The sequence below is a fragment of the Delphinapterus leucas genome, chromosome 2 (genome assembly GCF_059928025.1).
Source record: "Delphinapterus leucas isolate spDelLeu-1000000601 "Yukka" chromosome 2, BTC_Dleu_Yukka2, whole genome shotgun sequence".
In the NCBI taxonomy this organism is placed as follows: domain Eukaryota; kingdom Metazoa; phylum Chordata; class Mammalia; order Artiodactyla; family Monodontidae; genus Delphinapterus; species Delphinapterus leucas.
This window is the reverse complement of record NC_143130.1, coordinates 35,246,425-35,260,535: the sequence shown is the minus strand read 5'-3', so window position 1 is coordinate 35,260,535 and position 14,111 is coordinate 35,246,425. Positions and strand designations below refer to the sequence as shown.

The 14,111-nt window shown below is 53.7% G+C and overlaps 1 protein-coding gene across 1 annotated transcript in view; it reads right to left on the bottom strand.

Annotated features, from left to right (window-relative positions):
- Nucleotides 1–6,424: 6,424 nt before the first annotated feature.
- The window catches only part of KLF13 (KLF transcription factor 13), a 45,484-nt gene continuing 37,797 nt past the window's right edge, over nucleotides 6,425–14,111 (bottom strand). The window contains exon 2 of the mRNA XM_022554571.3: nucleotides 6,425–12,297. Within this exon, the coding sequence (XP_022410279.1) occupies nucleotides 12,008–12,297 (290 nt within the window). The 3' untranslated portion in view covers nucleotides 6,425–12,007. The remainder of the gene's footprint in view (nucleotides 12,298–14,111) is intronic.

Below are 14,111 nucleotides of genomic sequence, written 5' to 3'. Positions count from 1 at the left end.
CAGTGTGGCCGGGGTCTCAGAGGAGCATGAGATTTGAGTAAAGAAGGCTGTTCCAGCTCAGGGAGCAGATCAGGAGGAAAGGGAAGATAAATCCAAGGACAATGCAGAAGGACAGAAAAAGTGTAAGGAGACGTCAGGGGTACAGAAGTTTGCTTCAGTAAGTCTACCTTCAACTAGTATGAAACAAAAAAGGAGAGAACATGGAGGGAGGAAAGTTAACAATAAAATAAAAGAAGAAAACATTTCCAGTCCTAAAGAGTCTTCAGACGGAATGGTCTACGGAATGCAGGATGAAGGAAAAATGACCTGCCCCCTTAGAAATACCTGCATGAAAGTCCGGGACAACAGTGTAAGAAAAGGTGGAAAGGTTCCAAAGAGGGTCAAAGCAAAATGTTCGCTGCAAAGGAGTGAGAATCACACTGGCACCAGACTTCCTGTGGGTAGCAATGGGTGTTACGAAGACAGTCAGTAATTTTGAACCTAGTTTTCCATACAGGCAGACCTCGGAGAGACTGAGGGTTCAGACTAGACCACCGCAGTAAAGCAAATACTGCAATAAAGTGAGTCACACAAATTTTGGGGCTTCCCACTGTATATAAAACTTACGTTTATACTGTAGTCTATTAAGTGTATGGTAGCATTGTCTTAGTTAAAAATACTTTATTGCTAAAAACTGCTGTCTTCTGGCAACACAATGTTGCCACAGACCTTCAACTTGTAAAAGACAAAATATCTTCGAGGTGCAATAAAGCAATGTCTGCCTGTACTTGGCCAAATTATCAGTCACGTATGGGACAGAATGAAGATATTTTCACACCTTCAAGGATTCAATAAAACACGCATCCTTTCTTGGACAGTTACTTGATGTTTTTCAGCAAAATGAGAAAGAAAACTAAAAGAAAAACATGTTATTTGGACTCTAGAATGACCCTCCTGGGGGCGGTAAGGGGAGTCCCAGGGTTGACAGCTCTGCAGGCGGGAGCAGGGAGCGGGCTGGGGAGAAGCTTTGGGAACAAAGAAATTGAGGCTCTGGGAGACGCACCTGATTAGTTTACTAACGAGAAGGAAGAAAGGTATTTAAAAGCTACAGGGAAAAACATGTATACTACGAATGAAGTTTCAAGTGTAAGGCAAACTAAAATGAGATAGGATTTTAAGCTACTGAGGGAGTGTGTTCACCCAACTGGCCCTGGATGCTAAAAATATCTTCCTGGAGTGGTCCGAAGTGAGGGTGACTGTAGGTTCACAGAGAAGACTTAGCCTTCATATCAGGAAGTCCATTAATCACAAGACCCAAGGACGGATAAGCATTCCACTGAGGCTTCGGGGAATAACCAGCAAGATATTTAAAAACAGAAATGATAAAAAAAAAAAAGGACTAGCCCTGGAGTGGTGGAACTTTGTGGGGGGAAGGTCAGGGGTGGGAGGGGGAGGAAAGAGACATTTTATCACTGCGTTTCGGGGGGGAATTATTTGGTTGTTTAACCTTGTTCATACGTATTACTTTGATTAAAATTCGTAAATGTTAAACATGAAACCAGTGATCAGATTACTTCCAAAGTCCACAAAGTTCATGGGTGGACAATCCATATAGTAAACACAGTTCGCTGTTTTACTTTGTAAAGTATTTTCATTGGCACTTTCTCAATTAGTTTTACAACCCATGTATACAGAGCATGCATCCTTTACCCTATTGTATACAAGAAGGGGAAAAAAAACCAGTTTAAAATATTTACCTAAGGGCACAGTGCCAGCGGGGGCAGGGTGGGTGGGTGGCTGAAGAATAACAATAATTATAACAGTTCCCCACCCCTACCCCCCAAGTGGATGCTTCCAGGTACCAGAGCAGATAACTGGGACCCCTCCCTGCACTCAGGGCTGCATCCCTCTGTAGTCTCAGATCAATTAATCTTTCTCTTGTTTCAGAGGCTTCCCAGCAAAGAGCTCGGCCCCCTCCTCCCCTCCGGCCAGGGCAGTTCTATTTTTATTTCTGGTCATTGCATATGGCTTATGTCCCAGCCGGTGACTGTGCTCTGGGTGCCAGGCTCCTTGGCAGCGGCCCTAATTCGGGAGCAGAGATCTACCCAGTGCAGGGACAGCCTGCAGGCCTGCCTGGAGGAGCCCAGATGATTCACGCCAGCCCCATCCTTGGACGATGTAAAATTGTCCAGCGTTTCACACCTGAAGCAAATATGGAGAAAGAGACAACCCCAGAGTTCCCACTACCTAGTTCTAATCCTAAGTAAATGCTATGTTGAAGGTACTGGTGAAAGCCTCTTGGGCGTTTCTGAGCCACCCCACCCTGTCCTCCCTGCATCCTCTGTACTCCTGGCCAGTGGGTACCGATGCTCGAGGAACAAGGTCATTGCTCCACGTGTTTCCCGGCTCTACAAGCATGATGCTATGGAAGCCTTCCTGTTTGCAGCTTGCTTTCTTTGTGCAGCACCGTTTTTGGATATCGTAAGGTTAATGCCCTCAGTTCTGCATGGCGCCATTGCACGGATATGCAGGCAGCCACTGGGCATGTCCCTTCTCACGTGGGCGCACATGGGGGCCTTTGGGCGTGTCCGGGTTTTGCTCTCCCCGAAGGCACTGCCATGAATGCTGGTGGACACCTCCTGGGGGTGGGGATGGGATGCTCCCCAGCTTAGCTTGGGCAAGCTTTTAGCCTCACACAAGTGCTATTGCGATTTTAATTCCAAACATTATACCTGAGTTTTGAAAATTCAGAGAATTAACCAAAATAAGTAGGCAAAAATAATCTATTTTTCACTACCTAAAGATAACAACTGCTTGACTTTTGTCTTTTACCAGTATTTTTTCTGTGCATATAAATATGTAATTACAATTATATAGCTGTAGAGAACATTTTTTTTAAAGTTTTTTTAAAAATTTATTTAATTAATTAATTTATTTTTGGCTGCATTGGGTCTTTGTTGCTGCGCGCGGGCTTTCTCTAGTTGCGGCGAGCGGGGGCTTGTTGCGGTGCGTGTGCTTCTTATTGCGGTGGCTTCTCTTGTTGTGGAGCACGGGCTCTAGGCGCCTGGGCTTCAGGAGTTGTGGCTCCTAGGCTCTAGAGCGCAGGCTCAGTAGTTGTGGCGTACGGGCTTAGTTGCTCCACGGCATGTGGGATCTTCCCGGACCAGGGCTCGAACCCGTGTCCCCTGCATTGGCAGGTGGATTCTTAACCACTGTGCCACAGGGAAGCCCTAGAGAACATTTTTAAAAATTAAAATGTGTGGAATTCCCTGGCAGTCCAGTGGTTAGGACTCTACGCTTTCACTGCCGAGGGCCCCGGTTCAGTCCATAGTCGGGGAACTAAGTAAGATTCCACAAGCCGAGTGACGCAGCCAAAAAAAAAAGAAAAAAAACCGTCCTTTTATTTTGCATGTTGTTTTATAACCTGCCTTTTCACTTAATAATATAGTGAATATTGGGCATATTGGACATCACATAGCTCATTTAACTAACCCCCTATTCCTATTGATACTATTTTAAACATTTTGGTAATTTTAACAGATAACTTTAACTTTTTTATTATTTATTATTATTCATTTTTATTTATTATTTATTATTGTTTTTTATTATTATTTAATATTTGCTGCATTCATAATATATGTAATGGCAGTGTGAGTTTCGACCCCCACCCCAGTGAGGGCTCATCATGGCCGACGCTTGCTGTGTGTGCCTCCCCAGCCCGTGTACCCCACCGCCGAGAATGTGGGGGGTGCACTTCCACTGCAGTCAAAGGCCACACACTAGCAGCTTTGTTCCCAGAGTGGATGGTTCACATAAGAAATTCCCCAGACTGTGGCTGGGAGAGAGCTGCGGAGCCCTGGGTGAGCCACCCTCCAGGCTGGGTCCACACAGTTAACACTCTGGAATGTGCTAATGATTAGAAAGAGCAGGACAAGCGAGGGGAGTAGCTTCCGCTCATCAGGGCCCGAGCTCAGTACCTATTTTCCCGAAGGAGTAATGGATCACTAAGCAGTAGTAGCCCTTGTGTGACTTGTGCATGTGTTGACAACTCTTCCTAGGAGGTCCAAGGGGAAGCCTGTTGAGTATGCAAATCATATTGGTATTTATTGTTGGTACTCACCCAGGACTCCTGTGGAATTCACAAATAACTCGTTGCCCCAGTGTTGATGCTGGGGATGGAAGACACTGTGATGGGGGCAGGGGCTACAGGCTAAGCCCAGAGCACCGCTTCTCTGGGCCTCTCTCTCCCGTGAATGAGGGTGACCACGATGTGAAACTAACATGGGCTCTGTGCTTCCGGCACCGTCTCCATCAACACCTGCCGGCCCTGGGGCCGCTGCTGCAGGTTGTCTGTTCCACGAGGCTGCAGCCGGGTGCTGTCACTGGGTCAAGATGCTTTCCACTTGGAAAGCCTTCGGAGTGGTGCTAATGGCTGAAAGTTTATCATAGATAGAGGGGGCTTGACTGGGGGCACTGAGCCACCCACGTCCCCAGAATAAGTTACACAGTCTAACCTGTTACTCAAGGCCCTCTGCCGCGAGCCCAGCTCACCGAAGGCCAGCCCACACCCCAACAGGACTGCCAAGGCCATGGGGAGATAGTTGCGGATTTCCCCCTGAAAAATACTGCAGCCCCCCCTTTGCCTCCTGATCAGGCTCCCCTGCAGAATGCAGATCCTTGCCATCCCCCCGCCCCGCCCCCCGCAGCGGGGGCGCTCACGGCCTGCGGGCCAGTGCCATGCGATGGGAAATGCTCAGCCAGCCTCTGCCCTCTGGGAGGACACGCCCTGCACCAGATGCCACCCCGCTACCTGGGCAAAGGCAGCTCTCTGGTCATCCCCATCACGGGAGACCTGAAGCAGGCCAGGCTGGCCCGGCGGGGTCTCCCCCTTATTTGGTGATAGGGGTCTGTCCCAGCCGGGAGCAGCACATGCCCACTGTCAGCTCCCGTCAGGGACTTGCTATCATCCTGCTGGCCTGCTGGCTGTTTTGAATTGTTAACCAATACATCGCCTTGTGCACCCCACGCCTCTGTGCAAACTCCCCCCACGCTCTCAGCTCTGCACCTAACTGCCTTCAGTTTGACCTTTTAATCTGACAGCTGGTCACTGCCCAGGGCTGAGGTCCTGTCCCCACAGACCCTCCCCCACACTGCTTACGTGCTCTGTTTGTGGACACGCACGAGTAAATCTGCTTTTCAAGCACCGGGAAAACCTATTGTTTATTTTCTTCCTTCTACACCACTGGGGGCCTCTCTGGGTCTCTAAGGATCCCAGGTTCCTGAAATGGAGGCTTCCTGAACGCCAGGCACCACCCCCATCTTTTGGAAAGGAACCCCAGCAGAGCCCTCGACCTCTTTCAAACCTTTGCCGTGACATCAGGACGGATGGCTGTTTTTTCCCCATCAATGTTTTTGAAGCTTTTGGGCTCTCAGCACACAATTATTTATGGAAGCGGCTCCGTCTCGCGTGCTGCTGTCCGGGGAGTTCTGAGCAACCAGGAACCGTCTCCAAGAAGGCGCAATCACGGCCGTCCTGGGAACACGCTCCCACCAAGACCCGGCTGGCTCCACACGTCTCGGCACCAGAAAGACTTTTGTTTGAAAACGTATGCTTGTTTCCCTGACCGTTCAGTGTGTGCCGGGGGCCATTCCCTTCCCACCCCTCCTCCTCGTCTGTAACGCAGAAAACAAGCTCTCATCAGGAAACGCCTGCCGGTGTGGATGGAGCTTTAGGAAAAAGCATCTTTCGTCCACTGCAAGGCCTTCCGTTGTTGCTATTTTACGTTTCTTCATGGTTTTCACGTAGCCTACGTATGAAGAGGTGATAAGAATCACAGTCCTGGGTCTGTGCCTGGTAGAGCTGCGACCGTGAGGCGGAAGCACAGCCGTGGTCCAGGCCCTCTCCCTGCCCTGCCCGTCTCGGACAGGCCCTGCTTCGGAGAGCGGCTGGGTCAGTTCATGACCATATGCGAGATTTAAGCGGGCTCTGGCATCAACAGATGCTGTCCCTCCCCCCAGATCCCGGGGACCCCTGGCCCTGTCTCCACAGTGCCAGCCTGGCCCCCGTGGCAGAGCAGCTCGGGGTCGGTCTCCAAGGCTGACCTGGGGGACCTAGGTGGGCTGCATCTAGGGCATTTTCTGGACAAGCGCTATGCCCTGCACGGGAACCTGCCTTTCTTTTCAGCGCTCCTGCGGATCGAGGCTGATGAGCTTTCTGCGGGGTGGGAGGGGGAATGTGATGATCCGAGGGCCCCGGGGTAGAGCCAGAAGAGCACTGAGCCCCTGCAAAGCCTTCTCCCTCTCCCCGTGTTAAGGCCTGCCAGTTCCAGGCTGGTGTGCGCCCCTCAACCAACTACATCCAACTGCTTGAGCTGGGTCATTTCAGTTCCCTCCCCTCCCAGAGCCTCCTCTCCAAGGCATGCCCATCAAAGGCCCAGCCCTGGCAAATAATGAATCATAAATTTTATTTCAAAATGTAAACGTCACTAAACATGCATACACGTTAAAACAATAAAATTTACAATTTAGTTAATTTTTTTTTTTTTTTTGCATAGGACATCATTACAATATAGAATCTATGCCTTACAAAATACATACAAAGTTTTATCCGAGCAAAGCCAAGGCCAGATTGGGAACTGTACAACTGCAATACTTCACTGTAGTGATCCAGGAAAGACGAAACACGGCCTTCGGAAGCACGGTGTGGTGCCGGTTAAAAAAAACAACAAAAGAAGTTCCTATGGAAAAGGAAAACGTGTGCTCGATGGAAATGGTCTTGGACCCTTGGATTCTACCTTGGGATTTTGGCAAACAATTCCAGGGAAGCTCCATCGATGGCTTTGGGAGGAGGAGGGGCCCCTTGTGCAGAGAGACCCGGCGTGCACCCAGCCCACCCACACAGCAATTCCCGGCCCCGTGGGAGCCACAGCGGCCTGCGCCCGACAACCCACAGCTGCTCAGGAGAGCGACGCCTCCAGCCCTCAGGGTCCTCGGCACTTGGCACAAGGGACTCTCCAAGGGGAGGTGAGGGAGCAAAGCCTCCCACCCACACCCGGACAGGCACCCTGACCCAGGAATGGACGCCTCCCCCCGGGTGTCTGAGCCACACTGGGAAGTGGCCCCCTGCTCCATGGAAGGCAGGCTGGGGAGGGAGGCATCTGGCCTCGGACAGGCGGCCCTGGGCTGAGTGGGAGAGACGGCCTTCACCCAGACCTGTGGTTGCCGGGCAGGCATTCAGCTTGGTTTCCAAACGAGCACGTGCAGCAGCCTGTCGCCATGTCACTAGGAAGACGTCCCGAGCCCTGAGAGAAAGCTGCTTCCGCGGCCCCGCCGACCCCCATGCATCCTGTGTCCCCCACAGGGAATGCATGATGCGCAGGGCAGGGGAAGCCACTTTCTCCCATCCTGTTCATCTTTAAATAAAAGGAGTAAGGTTTTAAAGCTGCATGAGAAGGGGAGAGGCTGGGTGGGGTCGGGGGAACACTGCAAGTCCAATACCTCGATGGGGGTCAGTAGAAACCAAGTGTGGCCCCAGGCTCACGCCTCCCACCGAGTCCAACTCTTCTAACTGATGAGAGACAGAGTAGCAGGTGGGGGAAGGGCCTCTCCCTAAACGGTGTTCAGGCATTAATCAGTAGTAAGCTGGACTGTGCATCCGAATTCTGGTACAAAATTCTCTGGGATGTGTCTGGGACAAACCTTTGAAAACTCAGCCTCAGAATCGGGAAAATCAGTTACATGACCTGGCTTTTCCCAGGGTGATCCTGAATTCAAAAAGGGTCAGCCCACACCCTTGATTTTAGCTTTGGAAAATATGGTCACCAGAATCGCACGTGGAATCTTTGGACAGTAAGATGTGGGTGACCTGCAAAGCATTTCTTACCGGCTACAACGTGATGGATATAACAGGCCCCTCAAACCTTCCAGCACTCAGTCTTTAAACGACTTTGGAAAAAGGGTTTGAAAAAAAAAAAAAAAAAAAAGTGATAGCTGTCAGAAGTCAAAAACAACAGGTAGCCTTGTAAACACAGCCGAAACCAGGAGTTGAGAAATGAGGGGACGCTATTGCTCAGATCACGCTTCCCTGTTCGGTGGCCCTCTCGTTTGCTGAGCTCTAGGGGCGAGTCCCTGGGGCGTGCTTTGACGCTGGCAGCCACCTTAGCACCTGCTTCTGGCAAGAAAAGCGGCCAGTCTTCTGGAGACACTGGGCTGGGGGGAGGGGAGAAGACTTGGAGACCCCGCTTCTGCCGCACTTCACTTGGACCCCAGAGAGCCACCAGCCCTGTCGGTGTGTCCCCAGAAGAGGGCTGGGGGCCACCTGTGGCCCAGCTGTCTGTCCCCACCTCCGAATCACCTTCCCTGGTCTGAGCTGTGACCCAGGGCATGGGGAGGTCTGGGGACCCCAGTGCTGCTGAAGTTTGCACCTGGAGGCTGCACCCTGGCGAATCCTGCACCTGCCCGGATGCGTGGCCTCAGAATAAAGGGGGATCGTCGTGCACCCCGAGTGCCGTGGGTGGGGTGCAGCAGGATGTAGGTAGGGCACCTCCAGGACCACATTCCCATCGAGGGCATCACTGCCCATTCCTACATAGCACCCAACAGGAGAGGACCCCAGGGCCCTTTGTGGAAGGGGCTGCGTTTTTCCCGATGGCTGTAGAATAGGGTAGGTGTATGGGGAGCTGACGCAAAGAGGGCTTCCTTGTTTGGGACATGGGCTGAACACCAGCCCCCTGGTTGAGTCCAGGGTCACTTGTAGGCCTTTTTGGAGGGAACCTCTCCCTTCACTCAGGCAACCTTTGTTTTGAGATCTCTGCCCCCTTGGCCTTGCAAGCACTGGAGTCGGCCACAAAAGAAAGGTATGAGTTTTCACTACTGTTTCTAGGAGTCCTGGGGGTTCCTCAGTCACACTGAAGCCAGCAAGCATGGCCATAAACCAGAAAAATGAAAGACCCTGAAACAAACCGAGGCCGGGAAGACAATTCTACATCTTAGAAAAAAATACGGGCTGTTCAACAGGGTCGCCAACCGTGTAACTGCTTCCCGTGGGGGTCTGAGCGAGTGCGGCCTTCCGGGGCCTGCCACCGCACGCTTCTCTTCCACACGCACTCCACGTGTCGCGATGATGAGATGCTAGCAAGAGCCCATTCGAACTTAGCCTGAGATACATGGATTTTTCCCACCCTTCAAGTGAGATGAATTTTAGCCCCAGATGAGTCAGGTTGCCTGCTGGCTGGAACCCCAGGCCGAGTGCTTGGGGCTGCCGGGCGGGAGTTCCCTCCAGGTGCCCTGAGGCAGAAGAGCAGTGGCCTGTCTCCCGACCAGGCCCACTTCAGAAGGACCGCAACCTGCCATTAGACGAGAACTACTTTGGGAACGAAGACACACTCATTTGCCGAAAATAGCCAACGCCTGCATATTTCTGTTTTAAGGCAATGTCACCCTTCCATCTATCAGACGGAACAGCCCTGGGTCACTTAGAGGAAACATTAAATTAAGTGCTCTCTTTGGAAACAGCAAACGCCCGCTCTCCCTCCCCCACCCCCCCACCCCGCCTCTAAAACAAACCACTCTTCTTTTATTCCACGATGACTGGGTTTAGAGTCCTTTTGCCCCCTTCCTATACGCAGAGAGCAGTGGGGTCAGAAACCCTTGTTGCTCCGCGATGCTGCGGGCAGGTCACAGGAAGCGCGGCCCCTCGGGGCACGTGGCTTCTCCCTGCCTTCCGGGACCCGTGCGGGACGAGCACACCAAAGGACTTTGGAATAAAATTCCTGAACCTGGAATGTGAGTTCCTGAGACATGAAGTGTATTCGGAGTGTGGCGTTCTCTGCCCCACCCAGAAACAACTTTGGGAGGGACCTCGGAGGGCCCTTCCGGGCCTCACTTTGGAATCGGGCGTGAAGAGCTCTCACCCCAGGTGCTCAGGGCCCGGCTCCGTCCAGGTGGCCAGCACGTCCCGTCCTCTCTCCTGGACCAAATGCGAGCAGGGCTGTCACACAACCCAACGAGAGCCAGGGTGGGGCCACCCCCTCACCCCACGCCATTCCCGCCTGGTTCCCACCCACAGCAAGAGCAACGCTCCCGCCCAGCTCGGGAGCTACCACGCTACTCAGAAGCCACCACCACACCACTGGCTGATCCCAGCTGACACACAGCAGAGTTAGAGACGGCAACCAGAGCGCTGCAGACAGCAGCCTGCCTGCCCCTGGCTTCTAGGGACAGAGGGTGCCCATCTGCTCTGGAGCCGCCCAGGGGCTACGAGCACCAGCTGGGCCTGGGTCTCCGGGGTTCCTCTGTGCTGCATCCCTCGCCGTGACTGGCTCGGGGTGGAAGCAGAATGACCACAACCAAGGCACTCTGGGCTCAGGGAAGCCCCTCTACGGCCCTCTGAGGTCCCAAGGATCATCCCTCCTCATCGAAATGAACAGAGGTCTCTGCAAGATACCCCAAGTCCTTCCCAAACCCACACTCCCTGCCCCAACACACACACACACACACACACACACACACACACACTCACACACACTGTCCTGGGGACTTGTATTTACAGGCCCCGACTCCCTGGACGAAGGGAAGGGAGGTGACTGGGCAGGTGATGCCTTCAGCTCTCCACTGAGGAGTGCGCTGGAGCCCGGCCTGACCCACCTGCCCAGGTCAGAGCTCCGGGAGAGACGTCCCCGGCTTCTGCCCGCCCCCGTCAGCACGGGAAGGCTGGCGGTGGGGGCCCTGCACCCTAGTGCCCCACAGGCCGGGGCCTCCCAGGTAGGAGGGGAAGGGAGGAGTCCAGGGGACACAGGGCTCATGGAGAAGCTGAGGGTTCGCTAATTCTGAGCTGGGGACACGGTGGGTCTGAAAAAAGCGTTTCCCACAACTTCCGTCCGGTGCTCCCCAGGGAGGAAAGAGAATGCCACGTTCTCCGACTGCATTTCCCATGACATCCGCCTCGCCACCCCCCCAACGTTCCAAGTCACAATGTTCCGGTCTCTTGCTACGGAACAGTCTCTGTGAAGTCCCGAGCGCGGCCACAGCAAGCCACACACACAGAGCGTCTGGCCGGGTGGCCCCGCTTTATCCATCGTGTCAAACAAAGGCATCCCAAGAGCAGGGCCGGTCGGGGAGAACGTGGGAACTGGACGCACCAATGACACCTTCGGACACCCTTGTAGGAGGCCAGTCAGAGAACGTGGTGTAATAGTGGAAGGTCCTGGGGCCTTCTGTGGGGATACAGCAGCGGGCGGGGGCCCTGGCCATGTGGACATCAGATGGTGCGGCCGGCTGCCCAACACGGGTTTGCATCTCTGCTTCCGGCGCTCCGAGGGGGACCTGGGCAGGGTCCCGGAGGCGAGGACCCCTACAGTCTCCCTGGGGAGTGCTCCCCTTACCCATCACGGCTTAAGGCGTCCCTCTGAGCCGTCTGCATTCTGAGCCCACTGCCAGCTGGGGCGAGGCTGAAGCTGGGCAGGGGGGCAGGAAGAGGGAGCCGCGGGCCCTGCTTAGGGGTCTGCCCTGAAAGCACAAGGTCGGTGACCACGGCTCCAAACTAACCGACCGGCCTATCCGCCGCCTGCGCTGAGCTTCACCTGCACTGCCTTGCCCCCAATGTGTGCCCAAACCTAAAAGGAAATTCCAGAGTGCAAATCTATGTACAGAGTAAGGCGGCAGGAAGGGGGTGTCCTCACTGACCTCGTGGAACATGTCCATCCCTGAGAAAGGGGGGTTCAACACCGCTGAATCACCTTCGTGGGTATGTCTCTTGTGCAATCGTGGATGGTGTTTTTTGGAATTTTTTCGTTGTTTTTTTACAAATTTGACACCTGAGGTGAAGAAAATCTTTTTTGTTGTTGTCATTGACTTCATAAAGTTCTCTCTCTTCTGATTACAAAAGGAAACGACACGGAATCACGGGAGGAAGTGAGAGCATCTGCTCATGGCTATGGTAAGGAGGAGGGGCCGCGGGGCTGGGCGGGGCCGGGCGGGGCCTAGCAAGGAAGGGCGTGGCTTGCCGCGGGCCCCGCCCCGCCGCCGGCGCTCAGGGCGAGCTGGCCGGGCTGATGGTGGGGCTGCTGGCGTCCGAGCGGCTGTAGTCGCTGAGTGAGCCGGTCCGCGAGCCCCCGCCGCGCCGCTGCAGCATCCCTGGGTGGAAGTTGGCGTGGCGGCGCGCGTGCTTGGTCAGGTGGTCGCTGCGCATGAAGCGCTTGTCGCAGATGGGGCAGCTGAACTTCTTCTCGCCCGTGTGCGTGCGGTAGTGCCGCGCCAGCTCGTCAGAGCGCGCGAACTTCTTGTTGCAGTCCTGCCAGCTGCAGGCGAAGGGGCGCTCCCCTGTGGGCGACACGGCAGAGGGAGGGTCAGTCACAGCCCACACCCCAAGCCTGCCCCTCCCTCCCTGCGCACCTCCCTCAGTGCCCCGTCTCCCACGGCCTCGGCGACAAATCCTTCAGGGTACAGGTGTGGGTGCCAGCGCACATCTCCTGGGAGGAAATGGCAGCGTGCCACGTGCTGCGGCCCCTCAAGTACCCGGCACGGCGTGCCACGCAGCACTCTGCAGGGTCAGCTGTCCCTAGGCGGTGGCGGGGAGCACAGGCCGGTCCCGGGGCTCTAAGGAGGGAAACTAGGAGGAGAGGGTGGAGGGGTCAGGGAGAGCTCGCAGGCCTGCAAGTTTGGCCACACCACCCTGGCCCCACCAGGAGCCCTACTCCAGAGCCCCCAAGCCCTGCAGGGCCTGCAGACAATTTGCGGACGCCAGCGCCCAGCCACCATTCAGACGGTCCACAGTCTCCTCATCTGTAACATGAATGGGTCAGGAGGGACTATTTCCAGGGCCTGAGAGTCTGTGACTGAGATGTCTGTTTACCGCAACAGGCTCCAACTAGAGTCTGCAGCTCCTCCTCTCAGAGATCTTCCAACATGGCCAACACGCAGCACAGGAGGAGGCTGTGGGGTGACACCTAGCAGAGGGAGGTAAGGAAGGCTGGCTACAGTCAGGACCTCGTCCCTCCCTCCCATCCCCTGCTCAGGGCAAGGGGCAGGCCAGCCTTTACCCAGGCAAACTCTGAACCACGCACACACACACAAGACATCAATTGCACAGGGAGAACCAGCAGGGGGTTCTAGCACCTCAGAATGCAGCCCCTCTGGCACTGGGGGTGGCCACACAGTACCCTTTCCTGCCCCGTTTCTCCCCCTCCCTCCCGGACTCTGGCCCTGAAGCTGAGAGCCAGCCCTTGAAGCTGGTCCACCAGTGCTCAGCAGAGGAAATCTACACCGCCCACTCCAAATGAGCCCATCAACCTTAAATATAAACAGACACCCAAAGATGGCCAGACATCCAAGGAAAACCAGTGGCATGAAAGGGAAAGGCCAAGAGCAACAAAACCACTGACTCCAGAGGAAAAAAGAGTAAAGCCGGGAAACAGAAGAGAATATTAAGCTAAAAATTCTAATTAGCATTCTCAAAGAAATTTCAGATAAAATTTTATGCATAAAGCAAACAGGATAAAAAGGAAGTTCAGAGAACAAAAAATAGTTTAGAAGTTGGGAGTATTGCTGCCCAAACAAAAATTCCATAGAAAAGCTGGAAACGTACTCAAGGAAATATCCCAGAAAAAGAGAACAAAAAAAAACAGCTCTAGAAAATGTGAATGCTGCAGTGTTCTCTGTCTCCTAGCAATGCTGAAGCTGAGAGCTGTGTGTGGCTCTGTTTGCTCTCCTTATTGATTTTCTGTTATGGGGGGGGCAGCGTGGGGCGGGGTGGTTTCACAATCAAGCAAGAGAGCAAACCATCACTTCCCATCTGTTACTAACAGTAAGAGCTAGAAGTTCAGCGCCACGGAATCAATCCGTGGGTAAGACGTCTAACTAACAGAAGACACTGAGGAAAAGAACAGAAAAATGGAGAAGAGGAAATTACCAAAGAAACAATAGAACAGTATCTGTCAGAGTAAAAAAAGGAGACAGGAAACTAACATGGAAAGGGTTATTAGCACAGAGGTGGGCCGAGGAGTGAGGAAAGGCTCCTGCTGTGAGAATATCTGCAGTGTCAGAACACTAGGTAACAAGAGATCCCAAAACTTACTGGAGAGAAAGGGGAGAAGCAGGTCGTCCGGGAGGGAGCGAGGCTGGGACACACACCAGAC